Here is a 27,041-nt window from a genome sequence, read left to right as displayed (position 1 = left end):
GTTACACATTTTCCAAACGACATGGTCAGTTACCGCCAGATTCAAACATCAGTTCCATGAGAACGGGAAGACACAGTTTCAAATATGCGGGTTAGAACAAAAAACCCGAAGACATGAAATTTTGTGGAACCAAAACGAGCGGACAAAAAACAGGCAAGCGAGCCTGCACGTTTGCTGTTTCATTCCTTCTCGGCCTTCGGTCTCAAACGGTTGTTTGGGCAATGAAAATACACGTGAGCAGAAAGGAAATTCACTTGTCTGTCATATTTGGATTCCCCGACATTCCGTACGTAGTAATAAAAGTAGTCCGTTTCGGCGGGGGTGGCTTAATGTATTACATTCACTGGGAAATGATTGCAATAACACGTGACCACTTCAGCTAATCAATATTCCGTACGTGGTAATAAAAGTAGTCCGCTTCGATGGGCGTGGCTTAATGTATTACATTCACTGGGAAATGATTACAATAACATGTGACCACTTCAGCTAATCAGAATGCAGGAATTACAATGAACACAACAAAAATATAACTATTCAGTCATGGCATAATATGAAAGAGGCGGTATCTGGAGTGAGTGAGTGAGGTTTTACGCCGCTTTTAGCAATATTCCAGCAATATCACGGCGGGGGACACCAGAAATGGGCTTCACACATTGTACCCATGTCGGGAATCGAACCCGGGTCTTCGGCGTGACGAGCGAACGCTTTAACCACTAGGCTACCCGACCGCCCCAGCGCGGCGGTATCTGGAAAACAGGACAGATTTACTATAGTTATGTTACATAACCGGGTGTTCTTAACTGCTTTTGAGCAGTATGTATAGTAAGCGATGCTTAACTTTATTCCAGATTTATTTAAGGACAGTTATACCAAACCTAAGTCTAAATGAATAACCACATACACTACTATCAAGTCGAGTTACAAAGGAATAAGACCCGCGAAGATCCTTTTTAGATTAGATCTTAAGCAACCCATGCCTGCCATAAGAGGCGACTGTGCTAGTTGTAAGAGGCGACTAACGGGATCGGGTGGTCGGGCTCGCTGACTTAGTTGATGCATGTCATTGTATCCTAATTGCGTGGATCGATGTTGATGATATCAATCACTGGACTCGATTATTAACAGACCGCCGTCATATAGCTGGAATATTGTTGAGTGCGGCGTTAAACAACAAACACACCAACTACAAAGGAGTTCCTCAATTCAGATAGGTGACCCACCAGGATCAAAGGTACCTAATGGGTGCTAGGATACATTTGTGCTGTGACGTCATAAAGAAATACGTTTGACGTCAACTTACTTCCGTAAAAATCGCAATCGGACTGTACACAATTATCTTTTATGACTTCTCCTGATAGTTCGTAATGTGATAAAGACATTTTTTCAAAACATTTCAGCAAACATGTCTATTTCAATTAATCAGATAAATATAAAAACTGCAATCATGACGTAAACAGTTATGAAAATGGGAATTTTTACAAAGCGAGTCTAAATGTTTGATGCTATATATGTCTGGAATAAATATGAATTGAAGCTTATGAATTGCATTTTTGTGGCCCTGAGGTACTGTAGTTTTAAGATATATAAGAAGTCAAAATGTGCTATTTTACCCATGAGGTCCCTAATCTCATGGTGGGTCACAATTATTTTTTTCATTATGAAAATATTATCCACTTTTGTGAACATGTATCTCATTAACATGGACGAAATTCACAATAGAATAGGGTATATTTTGTTTCATTCTAATTACAGCAACTACAGGCAGTGTGCATCAACATGTGTTAATGAACCATCATTGGAGCGATAGATCTCAGCGCGTCTAGCACGGCCTTCTCTGCGAATGTGGCCGCGCGGGAGCACCAACCAGAGGAGTTGAGCTGTACGAGTGGCTGAGAACGCTTCTAGGCACCCCACTGACAGCGTCAATACCACACCGGGCACCTTCTGGCGAACACCATTCTCTAATGGTAAAGCTTCAAGTAAACATGCATGCTGCTCGTGTCTCGTTCACCAGAATTCTCATGCAGATCTGAATCTTAAAGTCAAACATGCGCTATACTTGGAACGTCAAATCGAAACGGAAAATAACACCTAGTCTTCAAAATCTTAATTGGAACTGACTTTTGTTTGTGAAAACTATTACATGTCGATCGGATCGAAGGTTTTTGCGACGGATGGGTTTAAAATACCAACCCAAGTCCATTTCCGTGTTAAATCTGGAATGTTAATTTTTTTTTTGAAACCTGTTTTAATTCAGACTGGATTCACCGGAGCCGTCATACGCCTGAATTGAATGGAAGCCAGTGCGTCATATCCTCATCATTGATTTGATGAATTGCTCTGACATTTTAAACAATAATATCAGTATATTCCTGGCCAGTTACAAGTCGACAGATGTTGTGATTCCTAAACCGTCTGATGTGTGGCATAGCAAACGCCGGTTCAGTTGTTAAGAGCATGACGGGGTATTGGTGACGTGCTTCTGGGACAAGTACAGAGCAGTGAAGGGAATGTCTGTCACTCAAACAACAATGAACAACACGACGGATGAATACCAATACGACTATTCGTCGTCGGTGGAGACTGTGCCGCCGTTGGCGGAGCTGATACCAGTAGCCACGTTGTACAGTCTCATGTTGATGTGCGGTATGCTTGGGAACGTGCTCGTCATCTTCTCCATCTTACGTTATCGACGCATGCGCAACATCACCAACACCTTTCTTCTGAGCTTAGCGTCGGCTGACCTTTTGCTTGTGGTTATCTGCATACCTGTGAAGGTAAGAGAGAGAGAGAGAGAGAGAGAGAGAGAGAGAGAGAGAGACAGAGAGAGAGAGAGAGAGAGAGAGAGAGGAATTTGCTCATCAACAAACGTATACGGCTATACAGTCTGCATACATGAACGTTTATCATATAATGGCAACGTTTCTCGGAAGGTTAAAGCCAACCGATAGCAAACGTATCCGTCATTTACAGTAAATATGCAATTATAGAAGGCCAGGTAGGCACTACTTTCAGTATTTACAAACAAATATGGCGTCGCACTTGTCTGTCGGGGATCGAGTCAGAATTGACGATCGGTCTGAGATACCGAAAATCGGTTTCTAAAATCGGCGTAACTGACGCCTTTCATAAGTGTATGCAACTTTGCAGGCCGTCATTTAGCGATGACGGCCGGGTTTTCAATTCCGATAGTGGGCCGTACCTGTGCCTGTAGACCTCTGCGGCTTGATGTATTTTCACGAACTAAAACCAGTTGGATTTGTCCGCAATATGTCCGACATTCACCTTGTGTTGTTTTGTCGATGTGTAGGACATCTGACGGCATTTCGTAACCCCCTTACGAAACCTTATCACAGTACAGTCAGTCTTAAAAACCCCGTGACGTTTTACTCTTGTGGGAGGAACGATGGATTGCCGCTAAAGGCGATCACTGACATTGCAAAGTTATCTTTAGGCAATTGTCTTTTTGCCTATATGGTAATATGGTAATTACGTCACTTCTAAATGACAAATATCAGTTGGAACTATATTGACTGTTTTCACTGTCCGACTGACATTGTGACGTCATGTATAAATACTTATTTGGATGATAGAATTCAAAATGACATTATATGACAAAAGCGGTTACTGCACTTATGTTTTCGGATCGTAGATATCTAGTATTAGGAACAAACACCCGTCATGGTTTGCTAAATACAATGTACGTTCCTAATACACGACGTTTACCGTCCCCAAACACAATATAACCTCTATATATCGTCATATGAGCCATAAAACTTGTAATAATAATAATAATAATAATAATAATAAATGTAGGCTTAAGAAAATCTGGAGTTCAGTGCTGAATGCTCGCAATAAAGTTAAAGCCACAAATACTTATGCTGTACATACCAATATTCTTTTGGTGTTGTTGATTGGACGAAACAAGAAATTCAGGCTGCTGACACCCTCATGTCAGACAATAGATCCCACCACCCTCGCTCTTCCCTCAATCGCTTATATTTATCTATCATTATTTTTTGTTTTGTGCACTTTTGCACACATTTATTTGTCTGGTGATCCTCTTGTGAAGCATGTCAAGACTCATGATGAAAACAAGGCATTCCATAGTTTACTTAAACGAGCCAAGGGTGTGGGACATAATCTCAATGTCAGTGTTGATTTTGTTGATAGTTGTGTACGGCTGGTCGGTACGGAAATGAGTGTCGACCAAGCGAAGTGCCGTATCAAGTCGGCCCAGACTCCGTGTTTCAAGGACAGGCTATCTGAACGATCACTGCATCCAGTTTATATGCGGTGTTTTGAGAAGATCAGCAACCCTGCAGAGTCCTTTACTTAAATGAAGTCGGCTGGCCTGAAAAGTGAAATAGAAGGCTTTCTGTTTGCTGCACAGGACCAGTCACTTCCCACTCGAAACCGTCAATGTAAGCTTCTGCATGAAAATGTAACTATGGAATGTAGATTATGTAATGAATTTAATGAGACTGTCCAACACATTGTCAGTGGACGCCCCGCTTTGGCACAAACACAGTATCTTAAGCGACATGATGGAATGGCTCGATCCTTTTATTACCGTCTTCGCAATGCTTGTGGTTTTGACACAGAGGTCCATCCAAGGTCAGGCTCGCTGACTTGGTTGATGCATGTCATCGATCCCAATTGCGTGGATCGATGCTCATGATGTCAATCACTGGATTGTCTGGTCCAGACTCAATTATTTACAGACCGCCGTCATATAGCTGGAATATTGCTGAGTGCGGCGTTAAACAACAAACCAACCAACCAACCAACCAACCATGGTACGACCCGGAATATGTGGAGGGCGTCATGGAAAATGATAAATACAAAATCCTTTGGAATAGGCCCGTATACATCCTCAGACGTATCCAGGCAAACAAACCTGATCTTGTCCTTTTCGATAAATCAAATGGAATCATTTATATCATTGAATTTTCTGTCCCTTTCGACACCAATGTGATTGACAAAATTGATGGAAAACATGGCAAAAATGCGGACCTCGCTTTCGAAATGTCACGCTTGCATCCCAAGTACCAAGTTGTCCGACTCCTCATTGTTCTCGGTGCCTTAGGTTTGGTACCTCCCAATCTGTTGACTGACATTGGAAGAGTACGCTTACGCTGGTTTGCTACCAGGAATACAGCCCTTCTGACAATCTGGGTAATGCAGAAGGCTGCAGTGTTAGGGAGTTTACATATTCTCCGAAAAGTTCTGGGTGGGCTTGCCTAGGCAGCGCTTCCTGGGAGAAGTCCCATTGGCTGTCTGGGCTGCGTATAGAGGGGGCAAGGGTCTTGAGCTGATGATGAGCCTAATCACCTAAACCCTCTTTGCTGCATTTTTTATTAAATTTTAAATCTGTAAATAATAATAATAATAATAATTATAATAATAATAATAATATACAACCATTGATGAATATCTTAGACATCTTATTTTTGAAAAATCAATAAATTTGCATTCTTTGCACAAATTTACATTTCAAACATGGAAGAGGTCATTCTCAAATTATCCCCTACAATTTTCACTTATATAAATAAACTGGGTATACTTTCCTTTGCCCCCCAGTTTATATTTTACAGAAAGTTTATCTTGCCAAGATGCAAAATATGAAATTCAATGAACATATGATCAGCCTCTGAAATAGAATACCAATGAACTCGGTTGAAAAAAGTTTCCATTAAAGAGCTTTTAAAATATCTCTTTGAACAGTCCCGTGTCCACGGCTCTAAGAGAACATGCGTCATTGTATTCGTGACATGTATTAAAATTTCACCCTCATTAAAATCAGCTCTTAGTTCTCGCTACCACTAAACAAAGATCTGAGGACATCCCATTAAGGGTCATGTCAGAACGACCTAACATCCATCCAAAAAGAACGTCGCTTACCATATCGGTAAAGTGACAGCCGGGATGTGTTTTCTAATCACACAACCATAAAAAGGTTAACACGGGGTATTCCGAACGACAGTTAAGGGCTTTATGACAGAATCCGTCAAAACCATAGGCTATCTCTCGCTTCCATGGGATAAACATTTGAAAGGGAAAAAACTTCCCATAACCCGTGGAATGTACTACCATGCAATATCGGCCCTCTGTTAGACATTACGCAATTTTGTTTTGTTAAGTTTTCATTTTTGAATCGATATTTTTCAAAGCGTAGTCTGGAATGGTAGTTGTCAGTTTGAAACTTGTGCCGTAAAGCACGAGAAAGCTGCTTTGTAAATGGCTGGTATCGACTCCTTGTTACAAGTCATTTCATTGGTCGGTCAAAGTTCGCCAAAGTTCTTTCTGACGTGGCAAATAGACGTCCTCAGGTCTTCGTTTAGCGGTAGCGAGAACTAAGATCTGGTTTTAATGAGATGGTTAACATTTATGGCGGGGGCACGGGTGGCCAGCCCAGTCGTCATAGGCGCCGCGATTCGCTGTGCTGAGTTGTGTCCCTTGGCTACGCCAGAAACCTATGATTGTGGGTTCGAATCCCGACTCGCCCTGATTCTGTTTCTACGTTTGCCAGCACCATACCCGTGCTTGAGGCTTTCACCGAAGTAGTAAACGTCTGAGACCTGCATCACTTCGAGCTTTCCTCCCGCATTAAGCTGACACGCCGTGATATAACTGGAATAATGTTAAAAGCGGCGTTAAACCCAACTCACTCACTCTTTGATATTTATGGCCGGTCACGTTATCCCCTTTTATTCTCAGGATATTCACATCGCACCAACCTCAAACCTGTGGTTTCAATTTATTGACAACAGTGCACCTGACATCATTCGTATAGGGTTGTTCAAAATTGTGGCAATTTCGGGCACAGTAACCATACCAATATTTGTAAAAGGTAAATAGCAAAGATCAAGGACTGAGTTGGAAGTGGATTAGGGGTGGGCAAAAATATCTTGTCCAGTGAGCCCCTTTCCACAAAGTGATGGTAAGTCTGTGTTAAAGTATTGTAGTTTAGACTGTCGTAGCGCTAAGAACGAATAAAGAAACGGTACCCAATGACACTTTGGATAACTACTAGCATAAGTACATGTTAAAATATGGAATGTAACGTCAACGTCAGAAGTAACCAGTCTTAAATACAGACTCACAGTGCGTCAAAAGGCACGACAGTTATGAATTCACTGAAAATCAGTGATTGAGTGAGTGAGTGAGTATGGTTTTACGCCGCTTTTAGCAATATTCCAGCAATATCACTGCGGGGGACACCAGAAATGGGCTTCAAACGATGCTGGCCTTAACGCGACCAACGGAATCAATCGGGTGGTCAGCCTCGCTGAGTTGGTTGGTGCATGGCATCGTATCCTAATTACGTGGATCGATGCTCATGATGTCAGTCACTGGATTGTCTTGTCCAGACTCGATTATTTACAGACCGCTGTAATACAGCTGTAATACTGCTGAGTGCGGCGTTAAATAATAAAGAAAGAAACAAACATAACCGAAAATCTGTGATGACACCAGGTGCTCGCGCAAAAGGTGAGCATTCCCTGCTCTATCGTAAAGACCTGCCGCGAACACTGTTGTAAGTGTCAGTGAGTGAGGAGGTGATGACGTGTTGGAAGTTAATTCTTTGAAGGTCTACCATCAAATTCCCGGAATGACGTAATCAGTCCTTCAATAATAACGTACGTTTTTATAACTTTCGTTGTGTTTAAATGAAATTTAAATAAATTGTACAATCTCCTAAGTGCCTAAGCAATTAAGAAAAAGTTGACGACAAAAAATGGAGCTGATGGTATATTGCCCGACACATAGGGGACATTTTCGGAAAATGAAAAACAAACTTTACCTCATAAGGCGTGGTACAGAGGCTGCCATCATTTTGAATTACTATACACAGATCCAGATAGGACACCGAGTTGCTGCTTGTACTAATCCGGACTAATGGCGATTTATAGTGCTAGCACACTGAGATACCATGCCGCAGTTTAACATGAATACCCCACTCAGACACTGTATACTGACTCCGAGCCAACCAGTCCTTGTTTTAGCCCCTTAATGCCGATCGCCAGGCAGGGTAACACCGAGTACCACTTTTTAACGTCTTTTGGTATGACGTTATAAGAATCGAACCCCGGACCTTCCGCTCTCCGGGCGGACGCTGTACCACTAGACCACGGTGGCGGTCTGAAGCACTTCAGACGCCGTGACGAATATAGGTCAGAGGCGATATGAAAGTGAGGGGGATTCAAAGTACGGTATTGATGGCAGTCTCTGTGTGGGGATTACAGCACGGTGGCGGTGGTTCATTATTTCCTCCACATCAATACACAGTAGCCACTTAACGGTGTTTCTCAGTGTCACTGGCGTCACATGTGAGTTATGGACATTTCATGAGATTGCCCTAAGATATATAGAACCACAACAGGTAACCCGGCCAAGTTTAACACAGCTAGTCCACATCCTCATCTCACATAACCTTTAAGGTGTCGTCACATTTAGGTGGAGAGAAGCTTCCTGTCTCCATGATTGAAATGAATTGATTCTGTCGTTCTTGTTGTCATGGATAGTTATTCTAATAAGGTGGTTGTTGCAGGCGATAGCACAGCTGCAACACGGGGACGGTATATAACGTATAACAAACGGATAACGGATATATATAAACTGACGTCCAAAAGAAACTTTACCAACTGAAAATATAAATTTCAGACAAAGTATAATTTTTTTCCGATGCAGTCTATCTAAAACACGTAACCTAAATACAACAATAGTGTGTGCAGAAAATGTTAATTGTCTGTTACATGTTTGCGAGATAACACGCGAAAAAGTGAAAAACACGTGCACCACGGACAACTGCAAATGCACGTGCGGGTAAGGGTATAAAACGATTGCAACGGCAAGTCAGACATCCACAGTGATAAAAAAACACAAAAGAAATGCCACGACTCACAGTCGAACAACATGAACAAGCCTTGGGTATGGTACAGGTGGGAGCCACCCACGCCCATATTGCACGAACCTTCGATTGCTCCCGTGTTGCCGTTACCAACTTGATGCAACGTTACGGACAGACAGGGCGGACCGCTGACAGGCCAAGAACAGGCAGACCCATGGTGACCACGCCCAATGATGACCGATACTTGCGTACCTTGTACCTCCGAAATCGCTTCCTGATAGTGGCGTCTTCGGCGACAAATGCCTTAGGTCACAGGGTTAGTCGACAGACAGTGGCCAGGAGACTCAGGGCTCATGGAATCAGGGCTTTTAGACCATACAGAGGACAGCTATTGACAACGCAACATCGTCGTCTGCGATTGAGATGAGCCCGGACTGTACGACGTTGGCAACGACGTGACTGGCAGAGGGTTGTCTTCACTGACGAAAGTCGATTCTGTATGTTAAGGGCTGATGGAAGACAACGTGTTTACCGCCGAAGGGGTGAACGAACGGCGTCGTGGTGCGTGCAGGAGGTCGTACCATATGGTGGAGGGAGTGTCATGGTGTGGGGAGGGATCTGTGGGCAGGAGAGGACACCGCTGGTCATCGTTGACGGAAACTTGACAGCTCAGCGTTACATGGATAACATTCTTTCGTCAAGTTGTCCTACCATTTCTCCAACAGCAGCCACGTGGTGTCATTTATCAGCATGACAACGCTAGAGCCTAAACAGCCAGAATTGTCACTAACTTCCTCGCAGCCGTCAACGTCCTGCCGTGGCCTGCACGCTCACCCGACATGTCCCCCATAGAACACCTCTGGGACTTGATGGATCGTCGTGTTCGACAACGACCACACTCTCCAGCCAACCGGCAAGAACTGATCTTGGCCCGCCAAGAAGAATGGCGTCAAATCCCACGTGACCTAATCAGACGACTGACGTTTTCTGTGCGTCGAAGAGTTTTTGCGTGTATTGAGGCATTTGGTGGTCACACACGCTACTAATGACTTGTTATTGAACGTGAGCGATTGTTTATGTACTCTGCCTATTGTCCATGATTCTGAAAGCTCGAGTTTTGTACCACACCCAACTTTGGGGGGCCCTGACGTCATTCTCTGTCGCGGTATGATTGTCATTTTCAGTGTTGATTATGTTGATATATTGATCTTCTCAATACACTTTACTTCATGCATGTATGTTTTGTTGTTTTTGAGCAAGAGTGATTTCAAACTCTGGTAAAGTTTCTTTTGGACGTCAGTTTATATCAAACAAAAGGTTCCTTTCACACTTGTAGACCTACCGTCATCAATGCTGCTAACACGACAGTCGTTAAAAGTTCCATAACGGTTTGGTGGTCCAAGTCTTGGTGATGAGGTTAAATCAAGTCAGCAGTGATTCCAAGTCAATAAGAGTTCTTGTGGTCAAAGCGTCCTCTCGGTACATCAAAGGCCCGCGTTCGATTCCTCACGTGGGTATAACGTGTAAAGCCCATATCTTTGTGAAAATTCCTTAAAGCGGCGTAAAAACACACTCACTCACTCCATTGAAGCTCAACGAGATAGGTTAAAAGCAGTCAACTTGACAATCATCATGCACAATTAGTCCAAAGCTCTGCAGGATCACTAGCTATATAAATTACTGCGTTACAGGAATCTCTGGGTAATTGTTGTTAGGAGTACTCGTTATTACATCCGGTCTTTGAGGATGTCAACAAGTCAACACTTTTGTTTATATTCTTATTTCCTCTTCATCAAAAAACTGTGTGAGAGGCACACTAAGAACGCCATGAACGTAAGGGACATTTTTTTTGCGTATGCCCTAAAACTCTAGTTACTTCTTGGATGGTAGTCCACAATCTGTGCACCCAGGCTTCCATTATACAGCATTTCAAGACATCCATTCTAAAAGTTGTAATGAATTTCTTTTTTAAAAAAAAGCATCGTATTCTTTGAAATCTTGCCAACTTTGCAAGCAAGAAGTGAGTGAGTGTGGGTTTAACGCCGCTTTGAACAATATTCCAGTTATATCACGGCGTGTGAGCTTAATTTGGAGAAAGTCTCGAAGTGATGCAGGTCTTAGACATTTACCACTTTGGTGAAGCCCACGAGCAGGGGTGTGGTGCTGACAAACCTAGAAACATAATAGGGGCGAAATGGGACACGAACCAAAAACCATAGGTTTCTAGCGTGCTCGAGGAACGCAACTCTGCACAGCGAATTTCGGCGCCTTAGACAACTGTTGTGACAAAAGGATCAACGAGAGGTCGTGATTGTAGATGTTTCAGTGAAGACCAAGTAACACCACTCTCAACACTCGTCAGTTGCCCAGACTAATTGTAAAGTTAATGACACAATCACATTACTCTAGGTCTTGGTAATTTCATTTCGTCTGTCAGTGTGAGATCATATTTCCAATAAATGTCGGAGGAACGGGTGGTCCAGTCGTCTGGTGTCCGGCTTTGTTCGTGCAAAGTTGTGTCCTTTGGGAGTATCACAATCCGATGATTATTAGTTCGAATCCGAAATCGCCCTGAACTCTCAATTTGTCAGCACTATACCCATTCTGGTTGGCAAAATAAAGGTCACATATCTTAGACGCATTGAGTTTCTTCTCGTTTCAGCGAACAAGTCGGTAAACAAATGAAATACTGTTCACAGCTTCGTTAATACAACTCCCATATGTCAAGGGTCACTGAATGGTTCACTGAGAACTTAAGTGTTTGTTTGTTTGTTCGTTTTTTACGCAATTCCTCTGTATTCCAACCATATGGCAGCGGTCTTAAAAAAAAGGGGGCACGGGTGGCCCAGTCGCTGTGCTGAGTTGCGTCCCTTTGGTACGCTAAAAACATATTATTGTGGGTTCGAATCCCGGTTGGCCCCGATTGCGTTTCTTGGTCTTTCAGCACCATGCCCGTGCTCGTGAGTTTCACCAAAGCGGTAACGTCTAAGACCTGCATCACTCCGGGCTTTAAACCCAGCTGACTCACCTTAAATAATCGAGACTGGACATTCCAGTGACTGACATCATGTACATCGATCTACGCAATTAGGATACGATGACATGTATCAACCAAGTCAGCGAACCTGACCATCTTAACCCGTAAGTCGCATGGGTTTCTGAAGATCAATTCTAACCTGATTTTCATCGGGAAGTTAGTTTTGTATCACGGCGTGTCAGCTCTATGTAGATCAGTCCATTCCCGCGATTTACAATACGTAATGGCCAGTTGAAGGGACAAAAACGTCAAATTATTGATAACTATATTATACGACGTCATCCATTGCCATGACGTCACACATTGGAATGATTACGTCATCTTAACAGTAGTTAACTCAGCAACGTGTTGACATGTGTTCACAATCTTCTTCATATTCTATCTTACCCTCTGGTGTCCGAGTCATATTTCTGACGGACATTTTCACAAGATCAGGACTTTGAGCGGGAATTGCGCTCGGGCTGCACTGGGTCTACCCCCGACTATAAAATAATGTAGGGTTATGGAATATTAAATTGCCGATCTGATAATTTAAATTTTACTTCAAATATTGAACCGGTACAAAGCGCTTCCGAGAATTTCTTATTCGTAAAATACCAAATATTTTTTACAGAAAATTTCCTGCAGAACTGAAAACAGAGAAGTGTATGCGTGTGCGTGGCTTATTTTGAGTGTTATCCGACTTCCAGCGGGGATTGAAGAGGAGGGCCTTATCTTATATCAATCACTCTTCGGAAACTTCATTTCATTTTAAATTTCACAATCGGCAGTCATCACGAACGCAACTGGACAGAATTCAGGAACAAACTCAAGCTTTTAGGCTTTGATTGCCAGAGTTCTTTATGTCGGAAAAACGCGAGATTTAAAATAGAAGCCACTAAAAAATAAAAACCGATGCCTTATGCGGAACACCCATTGGAAACGGAGTGTTTACTAAGGAGACTTGTGTGTCAATTCATGATGACAAATTACAGTTGCGACTGCTCGGTTCAAACATTTGCTGCATCCCCATATCAACTATTCGGATCAAATCGTCTATATAACCCCACATCTGTTGTTATCGACAAGTATACATGGCATATAAACTCCCCAGCATTTATAGTCAGTGTCCTTTCATTGGCTGCCTTCATCTGTTCACGATGCGATTCCGCGCTACCATTATCTTAAGTTGTGTGTGTTCGTTTGTTGTTCAACGCCGCACTCAGCAATGTTCCAGTTATATAACAGCGGTCTGTAAATACGCTAGTCTGGACCATACAATCCAGGATTGACATAATGAGCTTCGTTCTACGCAATGGGATTACGATTACATGTATCATCCAAGTCAGTGAGCCTGGTACACGATCACGTTTGTCGCCTCGTGCAAGCATAGTCGCCTTTTACGGCAAGCATGGGTTGCTGAAGATTTATTCTACCCTTGAATTTTCACAGTGGGGCCCATCATTGATATTCTCGGCTGGTGGTGATAGTGGGAGGGGACGGTGAGTGTGTGTGTGTGTGTCCTTCCAAACATCAAATTCATTCTCTAATAAGAACCGAATATTAAGGTCGATCCGGAACGAAATTTGTTTTCAAATACTCCCAGACCACTCTACCCTTACCCAAATTTCAAACGGTCTGTCCTCGACATATAATTATGAATATCCATGGTTGCCTTCTCCGCCTTCTCCATCGCCCTTTAAATAGTTGAGTCTGGACCAGACAATCCAATGATCGATATATGTGAGCAACGATCCGCGCCGTCGGGGTACGATGAAATGCCATCAACTGAGTCACTGAGCCTGACCACCCGATCCATTTGTTCGCCTCTTACGACTAGCTTAGACTGTTGACCAATTCTAACCCGGAATCCTTCGGTGGATTTTTAGATTGGTTTGTTGAATTTGGAAATGGGCTTCCCGCATTGTCTCCATGTCGGGAATCGAGCCCGGGTCTTCGGCGTGACGAGCGAACGCTTTAACCACTAGGCTACCGGGCCGCCCCTGACCTACATGAAGTTCGAGATGCACGCACAGCTAAATATAACCGCTCGCAGCCACCTCTCTGACGATCTTTATCCGGATTGTAACGACTTGATTAAAACTCAGTCGTGATTGTTATCGCTAGCAAAATAGATGTTCCTTGGATTTTTGTCATTACTGTAAAAATATTCCTTTTCGCCGAAATTGCTTGTTTTCACTTGATAATTACACGTATTAGCGCACATGCAGCTTTTTTCGTTAATTAATTATTACGTTATTTCGTGATTCTATTTCATGTGGCGAGGACTGAAATACCCTACGGCGAGGGCTATGGTATTGGAATTGTAGATTTGATTAGTTCCATTTGGGTTTATTTCTGGCGCACAACAGAATTTCTGCCAAAAGCATTACATGTCTCATACTTGCAAGTAAAGAGAAACTTGGATTTGGACCCTCGCACAAAGCGATCTAAGCGCTACAACTATTAGAAATAGTATGGGAGCTGCGATCATCGTAGGCTGAGATTCCTTTTGCAAGTGAATCTTGGTCAATAGGCGGAACTGGCCACTATGTCTCCACTTTCTCAAACACTTTGTTGTATATCAATAAAACATTTAATGATCGAAGACCAAGGTTCGCTCAAGGCTCTTATTACAGCGACGAGCTTGGTTAGGCCTTCTTGCAGAGAACCTTTTCAGCGCTACGACTAAGTCTATGTTATAGCATGAGTATCACGATCGTCTTTGTGCTGTAAGCCTATGTTGAAAAACAGGGGTTACGATCGTCTGTCCTAGCAGTGCTATTGTCGTAAGTTCATGTGAAAGTATGGGAGTTGCGATCGCTTAGCGCTACGATTGTCGTAAGTCTATATTAAAGGGGAAGTGTACACGCAAAAATCACTTTCTTTCTTTTTCTAAACAAAACGCAATTTTAGAATTAGTTAGTATCTGTGTTTGAAAATATACACTCATTTTTTTCACAGTGAACGTAGGAAGCTCACAATAGTGTGAAAATGATATGCCGTTATGAGGCCTTCGTTTTTCGAGCTAAACAGGCCTGAGTTATCCCCCTTAGATTATGACGTAATTGGTGCCAATTCAACTGGGTCCCTGTCTATTCTCAACGCAAAAGATATCAAGTACCAGTTTGCGGTAAAACAACATGGCCTACGACACACTCCGGCGCAGTGGTGACTCAGCATAACACTATGTTGGCTGGCATCTGAGACGCTAGAATCACACACCTGGACCTACACCACGTGAAGCGGCTCTAACAAAGCATGATGACGTCATAATGTTTATCAAATGGCACCAATGACGTCATATTGCAAGGGGCATAAACCATGGTGTTTTTGTTGTGGAAATAGAACACTTGGTAAATGTGAAAAATAAAAATCGTTTTAATGCGAAAAATATGTTAATTAATTGTGATATTTTTATATTTTTGTCTATGACACTTCTATGTTAACACTTTTAATGTGGAAAAAGTACAAGAAAAATAGGTTCATTTCCGTGTGAACTTGCCCTTTAAGAGTATACGTAGTTACGATCGTCTTAGCATTATGACTGTTGTAAGTCTTTGTTAAAGTATTGATGTCACGATCGTCTTAGTACGATCGTCGTAATTTTGTGTTACAGAATGGGAGTTACGATCGCTTAGCGCTACGATTGTCATAAGTCTATACTAAGAGTAGTTACGATCGTCTTAGCATTATGGCTGTTGTAAGTCTTTGTTAAAGTATTGATGTCAAGATCGTCTAAGCAGTACGATTGTCGTAATTTTGTGTTACAGAATGGGAGTAACGATCGCTTAGCGCTACCATTGTTGTAAGCCTACGTTAAATATAGTTATTAGCATTGTGGCTGTCGTAAGTCTATGTCAAAGTATGGTGTGAGTGAGTGAGTGAGTTGTGTTTAGCGCCGCTTGTAACATTATTCGAGTTATATCACGGCGTGTCACCTTAATGTGGGAGGAAAGCCCCAAGTGATGCAGGACTCAGACGTTTACCACTTCGGTGAAACCCACGAGCACGGGTATGGTGCTGACAAACCTAGAAACATAAACGGGGCGAACCGGGATTCGAACCCACAATCATAGGTTTCTTGCGTGCCCAAGGGGCGCAACTCTGCACAGCGAATTGCGGCGCCTTAGACGACTGGCCATCCGTGCCCCCTGTCAAAGTATGGATGTCACGATCGTCTTAGCATTATGGCTTTCGTAATTCTAGTTAAAGTATTGGAGTTACGATCGTCATTGAAGTAATCTCGTTTGTGGAAATTGGCCCTGACCGCAGAGCATAGTCCCTCTTAGGAAAAATGATGACTGGGTTAAATCATTAACGTCAATCAATAATCAACAAGCACCTGGTACTTGGCATATTATTGAAGCTGAATATTAGAGCAAGAACTTTGCTAATGAATTAATAGTATAAGGGTAACGCTATTTTTCAGGGCATTATCATTTGCAGAAGCCTGAGGTGTTCCATTAACTTTCCGACGAAGGAGGGCAGTTGAAAAGACCGGGGGCTTCTGCAAATGACAATGCCCTGAAAAATAGCGTTACCGTTATTATAGCTAAAATGGATGGAATTTGTTATCAAATAAAAAGAAACAACAATATCGGTTTTGAAACATTTACTGCAATCAACACAAATGTCACTGACCCACTTTTACAAATATGGATACGTCATAGAACAAACCAGATGACGTCACGTTCAATCCCTACGGTACCCTATGACGTCACCTAACAGCGGGCGTGATAATGGCCCGTCGACGTCGTCAAGCAATATGAGGACATTATCAAGTTACAGTGGCCCGCTGATCATGCGGGCGATTTAATGATAATTCTATCCATTTTAGCTATAGTATTAGTTATACACACCTAATACAAGCTTAAATACCCGCTGATCCATTGACCGGCGTATTTACATGTATGCAGCTCTTTGTGCACACGTTAAGGCCCCATTACACAGGGCTGCGACCTTTGTGACACCTTCGAGCGATCAAAAACTGGCCAGGACGCTCAATGGTCGCCTAAACCCAGAAAATCATGTTTCTATGTAACTGCTCAAGCAGTTGTTCAGCAGTAACTACTCGAGTTGTTCAACGTCTACAACCACAATGAAACACTGCAGGTACAAGCCCTCTATTTACAGGTAGGCTGAGGAGGCACTAAAGTTAGCTCAAAGGAGGCAGAAAAAAGGCAGAAGCATTGCCATGGTGTCTCAAGGGTTGCCGTGGTCGCCGAATGGAGGTACGGCGGTCGCCATACTTATCGTTTAATGCACGCTGTTGGTCGCCCAAAGAAGGCACAAGGGAGGCAGAAGCATCGCCCAGATTTACGGGACGATATTTCAGCAGAACGCATCTATTCCCTGGCGACCATTGGGCGATCACGGGGCCTTCATTCTGCAACAACGGCAATCTTCTGCCTTCTTTGAGCCACCTTTGAGCAACCAACCTCCTCGGCGACCATGGCGTCCATGGCAATGTCTGAACCTCCTGTGTACCACCTTGGAACGACCTAGGCAACCATTCTGCCTCCTTTGAGCCTCCAACGACGACCTGGCAAATTCTATGGTCGCACACGGGAGGCACAAAGTCGCCATCCTGTGTAAAGGCCCCATTAGAGTGTGGACTGGGCCAATTATAGATATGGAGTGTGAGTGAGTGAGTATGGTTTTACGCCGCTTTTAGCAATATTCCAGCAATATCACGGCGGGGGACACCAGAAATGGGCTTCACACATTGTAGCCATGTCGGGAATCGAGCCCGGGTCTTCGGCGTGACGAGCGAACGCTTTAACCACTAGGCTACCCGACCGCCCCTATAGATATGGACATGAGTATCATTATCATACAACGATACCTGTGTCCGTTTATTGGTTGTTTCATGCAGCACCCCGCAATATTCTGATTGGCTGCTTGGGTAAAAGAACTCTAGGTTTATCGTTAGTGACGACTACATGGATTTTGGTGATCAGGCTCGGTACCCCCGACAGCGTGGGTCGTTGCTCATAATATCAATCACTGGTTTGTCTGACTTGTTTATTTACAGGTAGAGGTGAGTTTGAATATTGCAAATACAAATAATTAACAGCCAACACAACATAGACAGAACTCTTATACAAGGAAACAAACACATTGAAGGGGATATCTTATGATGGAAAATCACTTCATTCTTGTATCTTTGTAAGCTAACTGTAATTTCCGTATAACAAATGAGTCATGTGGTCACGTGTGCCCCTAAACATCTTTAGTCTAATGCTTGACCATTATATCGGTTAAACTCTTCAAAAGAAGAAACACACATGTAGATTTTTAGTAAATTTATTGTACCTAATAAAGTCGATATATTTAATCCAATTGCATAGATACAAATATGAAATTTTGGAGCTCGATAGTCACATGTTGTCGTTGTACAAAGGCACTGAAAACTGTTCATGGTCATGTCACAAAGGTTGCGCTTAACTCGTGTGTCCGCCCCGGGCACCAATCACGGCTCTGATAAGAGCCGACTAACGGGATCGGGTGGTCAGGCTCGCTGACTTGGTTGATGCATGTCATCGATGCCAATTGCGTGGATAGATGATCATGATATCGATCACTGGATTGTCTGGTCCAGACTCGATTATTTACAGACCGCCGTCATGTAGCTGGAATATTGCTGAGTGCAACAACCAGACCAAACCAAAACCTAGTGGGCACACCTCTCAACGAATCAATTAAAATATACTGTGTTTATGAATACAGATCCACCTGGTGGACAATGTTATAATGGCTGTTGTCAGAACATGACCCCGAGGCGCCCTGTATACTCGTTCCAAGACGTCGATCCACATTATACGATATGTCACTTGGTACTATCTACTATCTGTGGTACTACTTCATGCATGGAGTGTAGCCCTTGTCAACATGTGGCGCTAATCTTTAATGGCTGACATTGATTAGAGGGAAGAATGTGGCGGAATTACGGTAATTGGTCAATTTCTGAATCATTTGTTACTTGTGGTCGGCGCCCGTCACAGTGGTCATCAACTGAGTTGATGGTCAAAATATAACATCTTGTAGAAACTAATTTTTGGTTTTGAATTGTAGTAATGGCAGACGCGGTTGAAGGATCTTCTCTCACTTGTTTTTTCACAGTGAAGATGGTTTCAATGGTAGATGTGCCTCCTTGGTTGAGTACTTCTGGACATATTCAGGTTATTGACAGCCGAGATGGACCTTGGATTCGTCTCTGTTGTGTTTCTGTGGACATTTATCACAGATTTACGTTATCGTTACTTAAACGTTATCGTGCATGTGAAAAAGCACCTGCAGGGCCTCCAGTGAGCAGGGTACTTTAAGACTAAAGTGTGTGAGTTAAAATTTAACGTCTCATCTGCATTATTTCAGCCATATAGCGACGATACGACTAAATTTGTTTGTTTGTTTGTTGTTTAACGCCGCACTTAGCAATATTCCAGCTATATGACGGCGGTCTGTAAAATAATCGTGTCTGGACCAGACAATCCAGTGATTAACATCATGAGCATCGACCCACGCAATTGGGATCGATGGCATGTATCAACCAAGTCAACGAGCCTGACCACCCGATCCCGTTAGTCGCCTTTTACGACAAGCATGGGTATGGGTTGCTGAAGACCTATTCTACCCCACAATCTTCACGGATCGATACGACTAAAACATATTGACGACTAAAACATATTGAACAACACCCGTTGGCAGGAAACACTCACCTTTTCCGAAACACCTGTTGCCATCACTATCTCATCTCTGCTTTCAGTAGATATTTCTTGTGATTATGGAGAGGATGTTTTCGCTTCTATTTATAAATACAACAAACACAATGGTCTCTCCATAAACCAGACAATGCTGAAGTTGTTTGTTTGTTTGTTGATTAACGCCGCACTCAGCAGTATTCCAGCTATATGACGGCGGTTTGTAAATAATCGAATCTGGACAAGACAATCCAGTGACTGACATCATGAACATCGATCCATTCAATTGGGAAACGATAACATGCATCAACAAGTCAGCGAGCCTGACCACCCGATCCCGTTAGTTTCCTCTTACGACAAGCATGGGTTGCTAATCTAACCAGGATTTTCACGGAGCACAAGTTGATATTGCATGTCACTATTAACGTCACTACTCAAAGAATATGTTTATGAAATTGATGTATCTCTACAAATGATGTAACATCAAAACTGTACGATAGGCTTCGGCTTGACAGAGATAATCGGAAAGTTATTAGAATCAGAAAACGATTTAGGAAAAATACAAAGTCAGAAAAGATCAATGTTTTGATAAAGTCAAGAAAACATAGAAATATAGTTGAAGGGGATACTTCTGGAAAACTACTGGAAAATTCTTCGTTATGTCATAGAAGGCTCAAGTCTTCCACATGTATCCCACTCATTCGGTCACTGATAATTCACGTCTACCAAGTGTATTTTCAGACAGTGAAAAGGCTGATTATTTAGTCTCAGTTTCTAGCGTAGATACCGAAAATCCGTCTCCACCTCGATTTGATGAACGCGGTAACACTGAAATAGGATATTTTATTATATACAAGGATTAAGTTACAGATCCCATGAAGCAATTATCCAGAAATAAAGCTAGTAGACCAGATAACATTATTCATGGACTAAGAAACACATTGCAGTATCAATTGCAGCACCATAATCTCATTTATTCGCTTAATCATAAGGCACGGGTCCAGTTTCAAACTGGAAACAGGCAACTGTAATGCCCCTACTTAAGCAGGCGACAGATGGTACAAAGCTGCTTACAGTCCTATTCACTTTACCATGCCTTTGGAAATATTTGCATGACCTGTTTGTTAAAGAATGCTCAAATGAATCGTGGATATTGGTCAACTAAATATCAAGCTTTGTGTCGGGCCATGCCACAACTTTCCAGTTGGTTGAAATATACTACATATAATGTACATAATCAACAGATGGTAACCGATTGTTCAAAATTTGCACTGACCTAGGTTCAATATAGCATATTTTGAACAGCAGAGTTTCACGATGAAGGTCATATATGTGCTCAGTATCTTGTATGGCCATCATTGGAGTCCAAAACTGACTGGCATCGTCGTCCCATGGAATCAATCAGATCCCGAGTTTCTGTGATATCCCATAAATGTTCGATTGGGTTTCAATCTGGAGACCTGGAGGGCCATGGCAGGAACTGGATGTTGTGATTCTCCGAAAAGGCTGTGGTCAGTCTTGACGTGTGAGGTCGGGCGTTGTCTAATTGAAAAGTGGCTTTTGCTTGTTGCATAATGGGAAGGACGTGTGACCGAAGAATCTCATCCGTGTAACGTTGTGCCGTTAAATTCCCCAGAACTTGCCCCAAGTCTGTTCTTCCAGTTTAGGAGATGGCGGCCCACATCATCACGCTACCACCTCCAAATCTGTCCACTTCTTGTACACAGTTTCGGGCATAACATTCCCCGCGACGGCTTTAATCACGATGTATCCCATCCGTACGTCGAAGCGTAAGACGCTACTCATCACAACCAAAGTTGTCTCCATCGCAGTTGAGGCCATACTCTGTGAAATTAACACCATTGAAGTCGCAGTCGACGATGCAGGTCCGTCAAAATGACCAATCGAACTGGTCGTCTAGCGCGAATACCTTCAGCGCGTACACGGTTCCTCACTGTGTGGGCTCATATCCTACGCAATTCTGCTATTGCCGTAGTTGTAGCGGTGGCTGTGGTGATTCTGTACGTTAGTGGCGTAGCCGTTTGAATCTGTCCTTTGCTCTAGTAGCGATACGTGGTCGATCGGAAAGTCACTTGTTCTGTGTGTCTGATAACGGTCCCACAGTCTTGTAATGATGCTTGGTGCTACATGGCATGTTTTCGCTGTTCACTTGCTGGAAGATTGTGATGGCATGCAAATGAAAACCAAACGTCTTTATGACTTTGCACGTGCATGTCAGGTTGTTTTATTCGGCGCCAGGCTCTCACGTGGTTGTGTTTTTGCAGTACCTTCTTCTTTTTCCACACAAATCAATCCCAATCCAGGCAGAAATGACGAATTCATTTTTGATATTAATATTGTATGGATATCAGATAACACTGTCAGATATTTACGATTTTACTACTTTTGCATTTATTTTTGTTCAGATTATAAATCACCACTTAATCTCATGACGATCATGAAATATTCTGCATGATTATTTGTGACGTGTTAAAAGCCTTCAAAGCACAGGTATCAGTTCTTGGCCTAGTTTTCTTTTATTATATATTAACGACAGATACTAAGAATAAGAATCTCATATAATATTAATATTACTATATATTATTATAATATCATCAATAATGCTGATAACAAGTATAGGAAGCTCCTCTGATGATGTGGTCCTCAATGAAACTAATCTCAATAAATATATCAGTCCAATCAATGACATTGCACAGACAAGGATAATCAAATTCAATTCATCATAAACAAAATTCATTTGATTCAGTCACAAATGTCTGACAGATTATCCTGTTGTTAAGTTTAACACTTCTATTATGGAAAGTTTATACCTATCATACTAAATGTACTAAATAAATTAATAATATTTCACAATCTGCCTCAAAACTAGTATCGTCATAAAGGTGAGTCAAATTCAAAGTGAAGAAGTGAAACATTATCAAGATATATACATCTGTTATTTGATAAATATTCGTCGGAAGTCTGATACAAAACCAGTAAGCTTAATGAAACTCGTCCATTTATTAAAACGAGAAGCAGCAAGGACAGTGACTCGCACTACAAATTTATGGGCACCGCCTAAAAAACGACTATTGATACATGAAGTTGACAATAATCAATGTCTATCATATGTGTCCGACTTATAACTCCTAACATTGCTTCTGTTGCTAACTATAACTTACTTCATAGAAAACAGCATACTTCTAAATTTCGCTAGCACAACCACGTCTCAAAATTCCTTATTTCAACCGAAGGGATTTACGCTCCCGGAACATTAAAAAACGTAATTAACTTGAAACCAGCAAACCTCCCTGACTGCATCGACTGCGGTGAAAGTCAACATTCTACATTCACGGCTCAAACATAACATCAATGTTGCTTAATACAGAGTATAAACTTATCTGATCGAATCTCAGGCTGTTCAGTTGGAAATACATATCACTATTTCCTTGAATGTAAAAATTAATCCTTTATACAGACAAACTCTGTGGAAATATCTAATGAAGGAATTTCTTCCAAATCATAAATAATTATAATCACCGTATGACATCAACATTTCGATTTTTAAATCTGTTAAAAGACATTATAGAAACCAAACCATTCTAATAATCATATAGCATACTGTATTTATACAGTTGAAGTCACTCTCTCAGCTACATTACCATTGGTATAGCTATTAAATTGTTAAATATTATCAGCACTGCATATTCTACATATTTGCACCTATTTGATATTGATGTTATCAAGCCGAACATTTCATTGATATCAATAATATTATGCAACAGATGTTGACATCAACATTTATACCATTATACAAAATACATTGACATCAACATTTATTATACAACAGACATGTTAACATTAACATTCATAACAAAATACTAAACGTATTGACATGAACATGTAATATACATGTTGACAAACATTTAGAATATATACAAGATATGTTGACATTTATGACACTATACAACAGACATTGACATCAACAGCACAAACATTATATAACATACATATTGACATCAACGGTAATAACCCTACACTGTACAACAGACATACCGATAGCAACAGATAGAACGCTACACTATACAACATACATATTGACATCAACGGTAATAACCCTACACTGTACAACAGACATACCGATAACAACAGATATCACGGCGGGGACATTCACGGCAATGAAGTTGAAGGAAACAAACAGAAAAAGCTCAAATGAATTTTGATTTCTTCGTGTGGCACTAAAACTTGGCAAACCTGTCATGTCAAACTAAAAACACCTTCTGTGACACTGAATGTGGAATGAATTATGTTGAAAAGACATTCAACTTTTAATTAGAGTTAAAAATCTCAAGACATGTTCATTACTCCTTTGCACTGGATTCCAAAGCTCCATAAAATCCCTACAAAGACATGAATATTGTAGGGTCCGTTAAAGGTACCACCAAATCCCCGTCTCAAAGATACACCATAGTCCTTAATTCAACGACGGAACGATTTTCTTCATATTCACAGAAGGTATTTGAGACAAATGAAATTAGTACCTTATGGATTCTCAAAAACAAACAGGGTTTGATTTATTTTTTGCAATCTCAGAAACGAACCAAGTTCAATTCTGTCAAAGCATTTGACTTTTCAATTTTGTACATCACACCACGACAAACTTAAAGGAAAACTTCATTGGGTGTCATTAATAGGTGTGACCATGGATATAGTTACATGTCTGTCTTGATGTATAAATGTTGTGCAACTTGTATTTTAAAAGATTTTACATAACATTTAAGTTTCAGTTATTTCTGTAGATAATTAAAAACAAAACCCTTTCCATAATCAAAGGAAATCTTTCCTGAAAGACCCGTGAAGATACGGGTTAGAATAGGTCTTCGGCAACCCATTCTTGCCGCAAAAGGCGACTTTCGGGATCGGGTGGTCAGGCTCGCTGACTTGGTTTGATGCATGTCATCGTATCCCAATTGAATGGATCGAAGCTCATGGTGTCAATCACTGGATTGTCTGGTTCAGGCTCTATTATTTACAGACCGCCATCATATATAGCTGGAATATTGCAGAGTGCGGCGTTTAACAACAAACACACATACACACTTAGATAATACTCCACGATCGTTCCTCAGTGTAGTAGACGTAGATACGTGGATATATACTCATCTTCTACGCAGTCGGCATTATGAAGGTATCAGTTATTAATGATTCATAAACAGGAGTAACATTGCGAGCATTGGAAAAAATATTTTCCAGACCTTTAAGGGTATTAGGGGACAAAGACGCAATTACTACGAAATGCTACAAACAAATAATGCATTCTTTAATATTTAATATAAGTAATCTAAAGATCAAAGAACGTGAAATGGAAAAGTCAGGAATAATTTTTTTCTTCTAGATTTAATTTTGAAATGCGTAATTGAATTATACAGTGTTTGACGATATGTGCAGTTCAAGGAGACATCGTTCTCCTTGGTGTCTAGATTTAGGTCTCAATGTTACTTTATACCTTTTCAATAGGAAGGTGGGAGGAAGTAAAAACAAGGTAAACAAGACTCAAAACAAGGACACAAAACATCCCGCTAGGGGTGGAATAGATAACAGGCATTGCCCTGGAGGTTGTTTCATAAAATATTCATCTGTCAAGTTCACAATGTTATTTTACTGTACTTGAAATGTATTTTCTTGTATTTCTGTCTCTCACAATTCCTATTACAGGAAAGTACAAAGCAAACAAATGCAATGTCATCCCACTGATTATTTTGTTTTGGATTTACACAGCTTCACTGTTACGTCTGAGTGAGTAAAATCGAATTTTTGAAGCAAATTGCAGTTTTCGTCCTGTGAACACTCAGTTCTGGTGAGAAATACGCCGATATCCTCTTTGCCACTCCATGAATGCACAAGGAGCTCATTTAATGCATTAATACAACTTATTTGTTGCTTCAACAGTCGCTCGTCGGACGTCATCATTTTGCCCAGAGTGAAATACCAAAGGTTTTCGAGTACCTTCAGCCAAGGAGAGTTTTGAACTCAACCTTCTTCTCAGTTGTGGAAGTTATTGAGTTATGCCATAACGAGAAACATCATCATCATCATTATTATTATTATTATTATCATACCGCAGGTATCAAGGTACCATTATCTGCTGAAATGCGGTTTTATTTGTTCTCCGACAAATAGAGCGTCCGCCCGGAGAGCGGAAGGTCCGGGGTTCGATCCTCAGCCGCGTGATACCAAAAGACGTCAAAAGATGCATGGTACTTGTTGTTACTCTGTCTGGTGGTCGACTCGGAGTCAGTATACTGTGTCTGAGTGGGGTTTTCATGTTAAACTGCGGCATGGTATCTCATTGAGCTAGCACTATAAATCGGCATCAGTCCGGACTGGTACAAGCAGCCACACACACACACGCACGCACGCACGCGCATGCACGTCCCTACATAAGTGCAATAATCTTGGACGCGACGTTAAACCCAATTTCACCTCATCTCACCTCACCTCAAATCCACCTGACATATCGGTCCCCAATTCCCTGCTGGGTGAACAGAGGCACATTTGAACTCATTCACTTGCCCAGGTTGTGTATTATTCTAACTTCCCGAGAAGATCCGGGGTAGAATAGGTCTTCATGATCAGCAACACGTGCCTGCCTTAAAAAGCGACTTTGCTTGTCGTAAGAGGCGGCTATCGGGATCGGGTGGTTAGGCTCGCCGATTTGGTTGATGCATGTTATCGATCCCATTTGAGTGGATCGATGCTCATATCAATCACTGGATTGTCTGGTCCAGACTAGTTTATTTATAGACCGCCCACATATAGCTGGAGTGCGACGTTAAACAAGAAACAAACAAAACATATCAGCGTTTGGGAGATACTTGCTATCATCATAAGCCGAGCAACCTCCGTCGCTCACAGGAAGGACAACTTCTGCTTTCTGGCCCTGTTTGATCACAGCTTGGAGTGAGTGAGTGAGAATGGTTTTACGCCGCTTTTAACCAATATTCCAGCAATATGACGGCGAAGTGGGCTTCACACATTGTACCCATGTCCGGAATCGAACCTGGGTCTTCGGCGTGACGAGCGAAAGTTTTAACCACTAGGCTACCCGACAGCCTCCTCACAGCTTGGAAGTCAGACGTCATATATGTAAATATTGTGTTCACCGAACAGTTTAGACATTTAAACACAAAACGGAGTTGTTTTTTGTTAAATCAAATAAATCAGTAGATGAATCCAGAAGGTTTGGTTTCATCTGACGTTAGCATTTGAAAGACGAGCTCGAGGATTTGAAAGGCAACATGATTACAGGGGTTGGCGCTGTTGCAAGTACCATTACCAGTGGAAATATTGACTTCACCCGAGCACATGGACCATGATTTAGACATTGTTAGCCCTTATAATGTATATTTTTGAACTTATATCATGAACCGACGGGCTACCAGACCATAATCGATAAAGTATTTTTAAA

At 41.7% G+C, this 27,041-nt stretch overlaps 1 protein-coding gene across 3 annotated transcripts in view; it reads left to right on the top strand.

Annotated features, from left to right (window-relative positions):
• LOC124133171 (QRFP-like peptide receptor) overlaps nt 1–27,041 on the top strand; it is a 216,414-nt gene that overhangs the window by 169,247 nt on the left and 20,126 nt on the right. For 2 of the 3 annotated variants that reach the window (XM_046497433.2, XM_046497432.2), the window contains exon 3: nt 1,753–2,777. In XM_046497433.2, the coding sequence (XP_046353389.1) occupies nt 2,511–2,777 (267 nt within the window). In that variant the 5' untranslated portion in view covers nt 1,753–2,510. The remainder of the gene's footprint in view (nt 1–1,752; nt 2,778–27,041) is intronic. The other variant, XM_046497431.2, reaches the window with a different exon arrangement.

This window comes from Haliotis rufescens, unplaced genomic scaffold (genome assembly GCF_023055435.1).
Source record: "Haliotis rufescens isolate VD_foot unplaced genomic scaffold, xgHalRufe1.0.p SCAF_2, whole genome shotgun sequence".
In the NCBI taxonomy this organism is placed as follows: domain Eukaryota; kingdom Metazoa; phylum Mollusca; class Gastropoda; order Lepetellida; family Haliotidae; genus Haliotis; species Haliotis rufescens.
The sequence above is the reverse complement of the archived record's forward strand: the minus strand, read 5'-3'. Positions and strand labels throughout refer to the sequence as shown.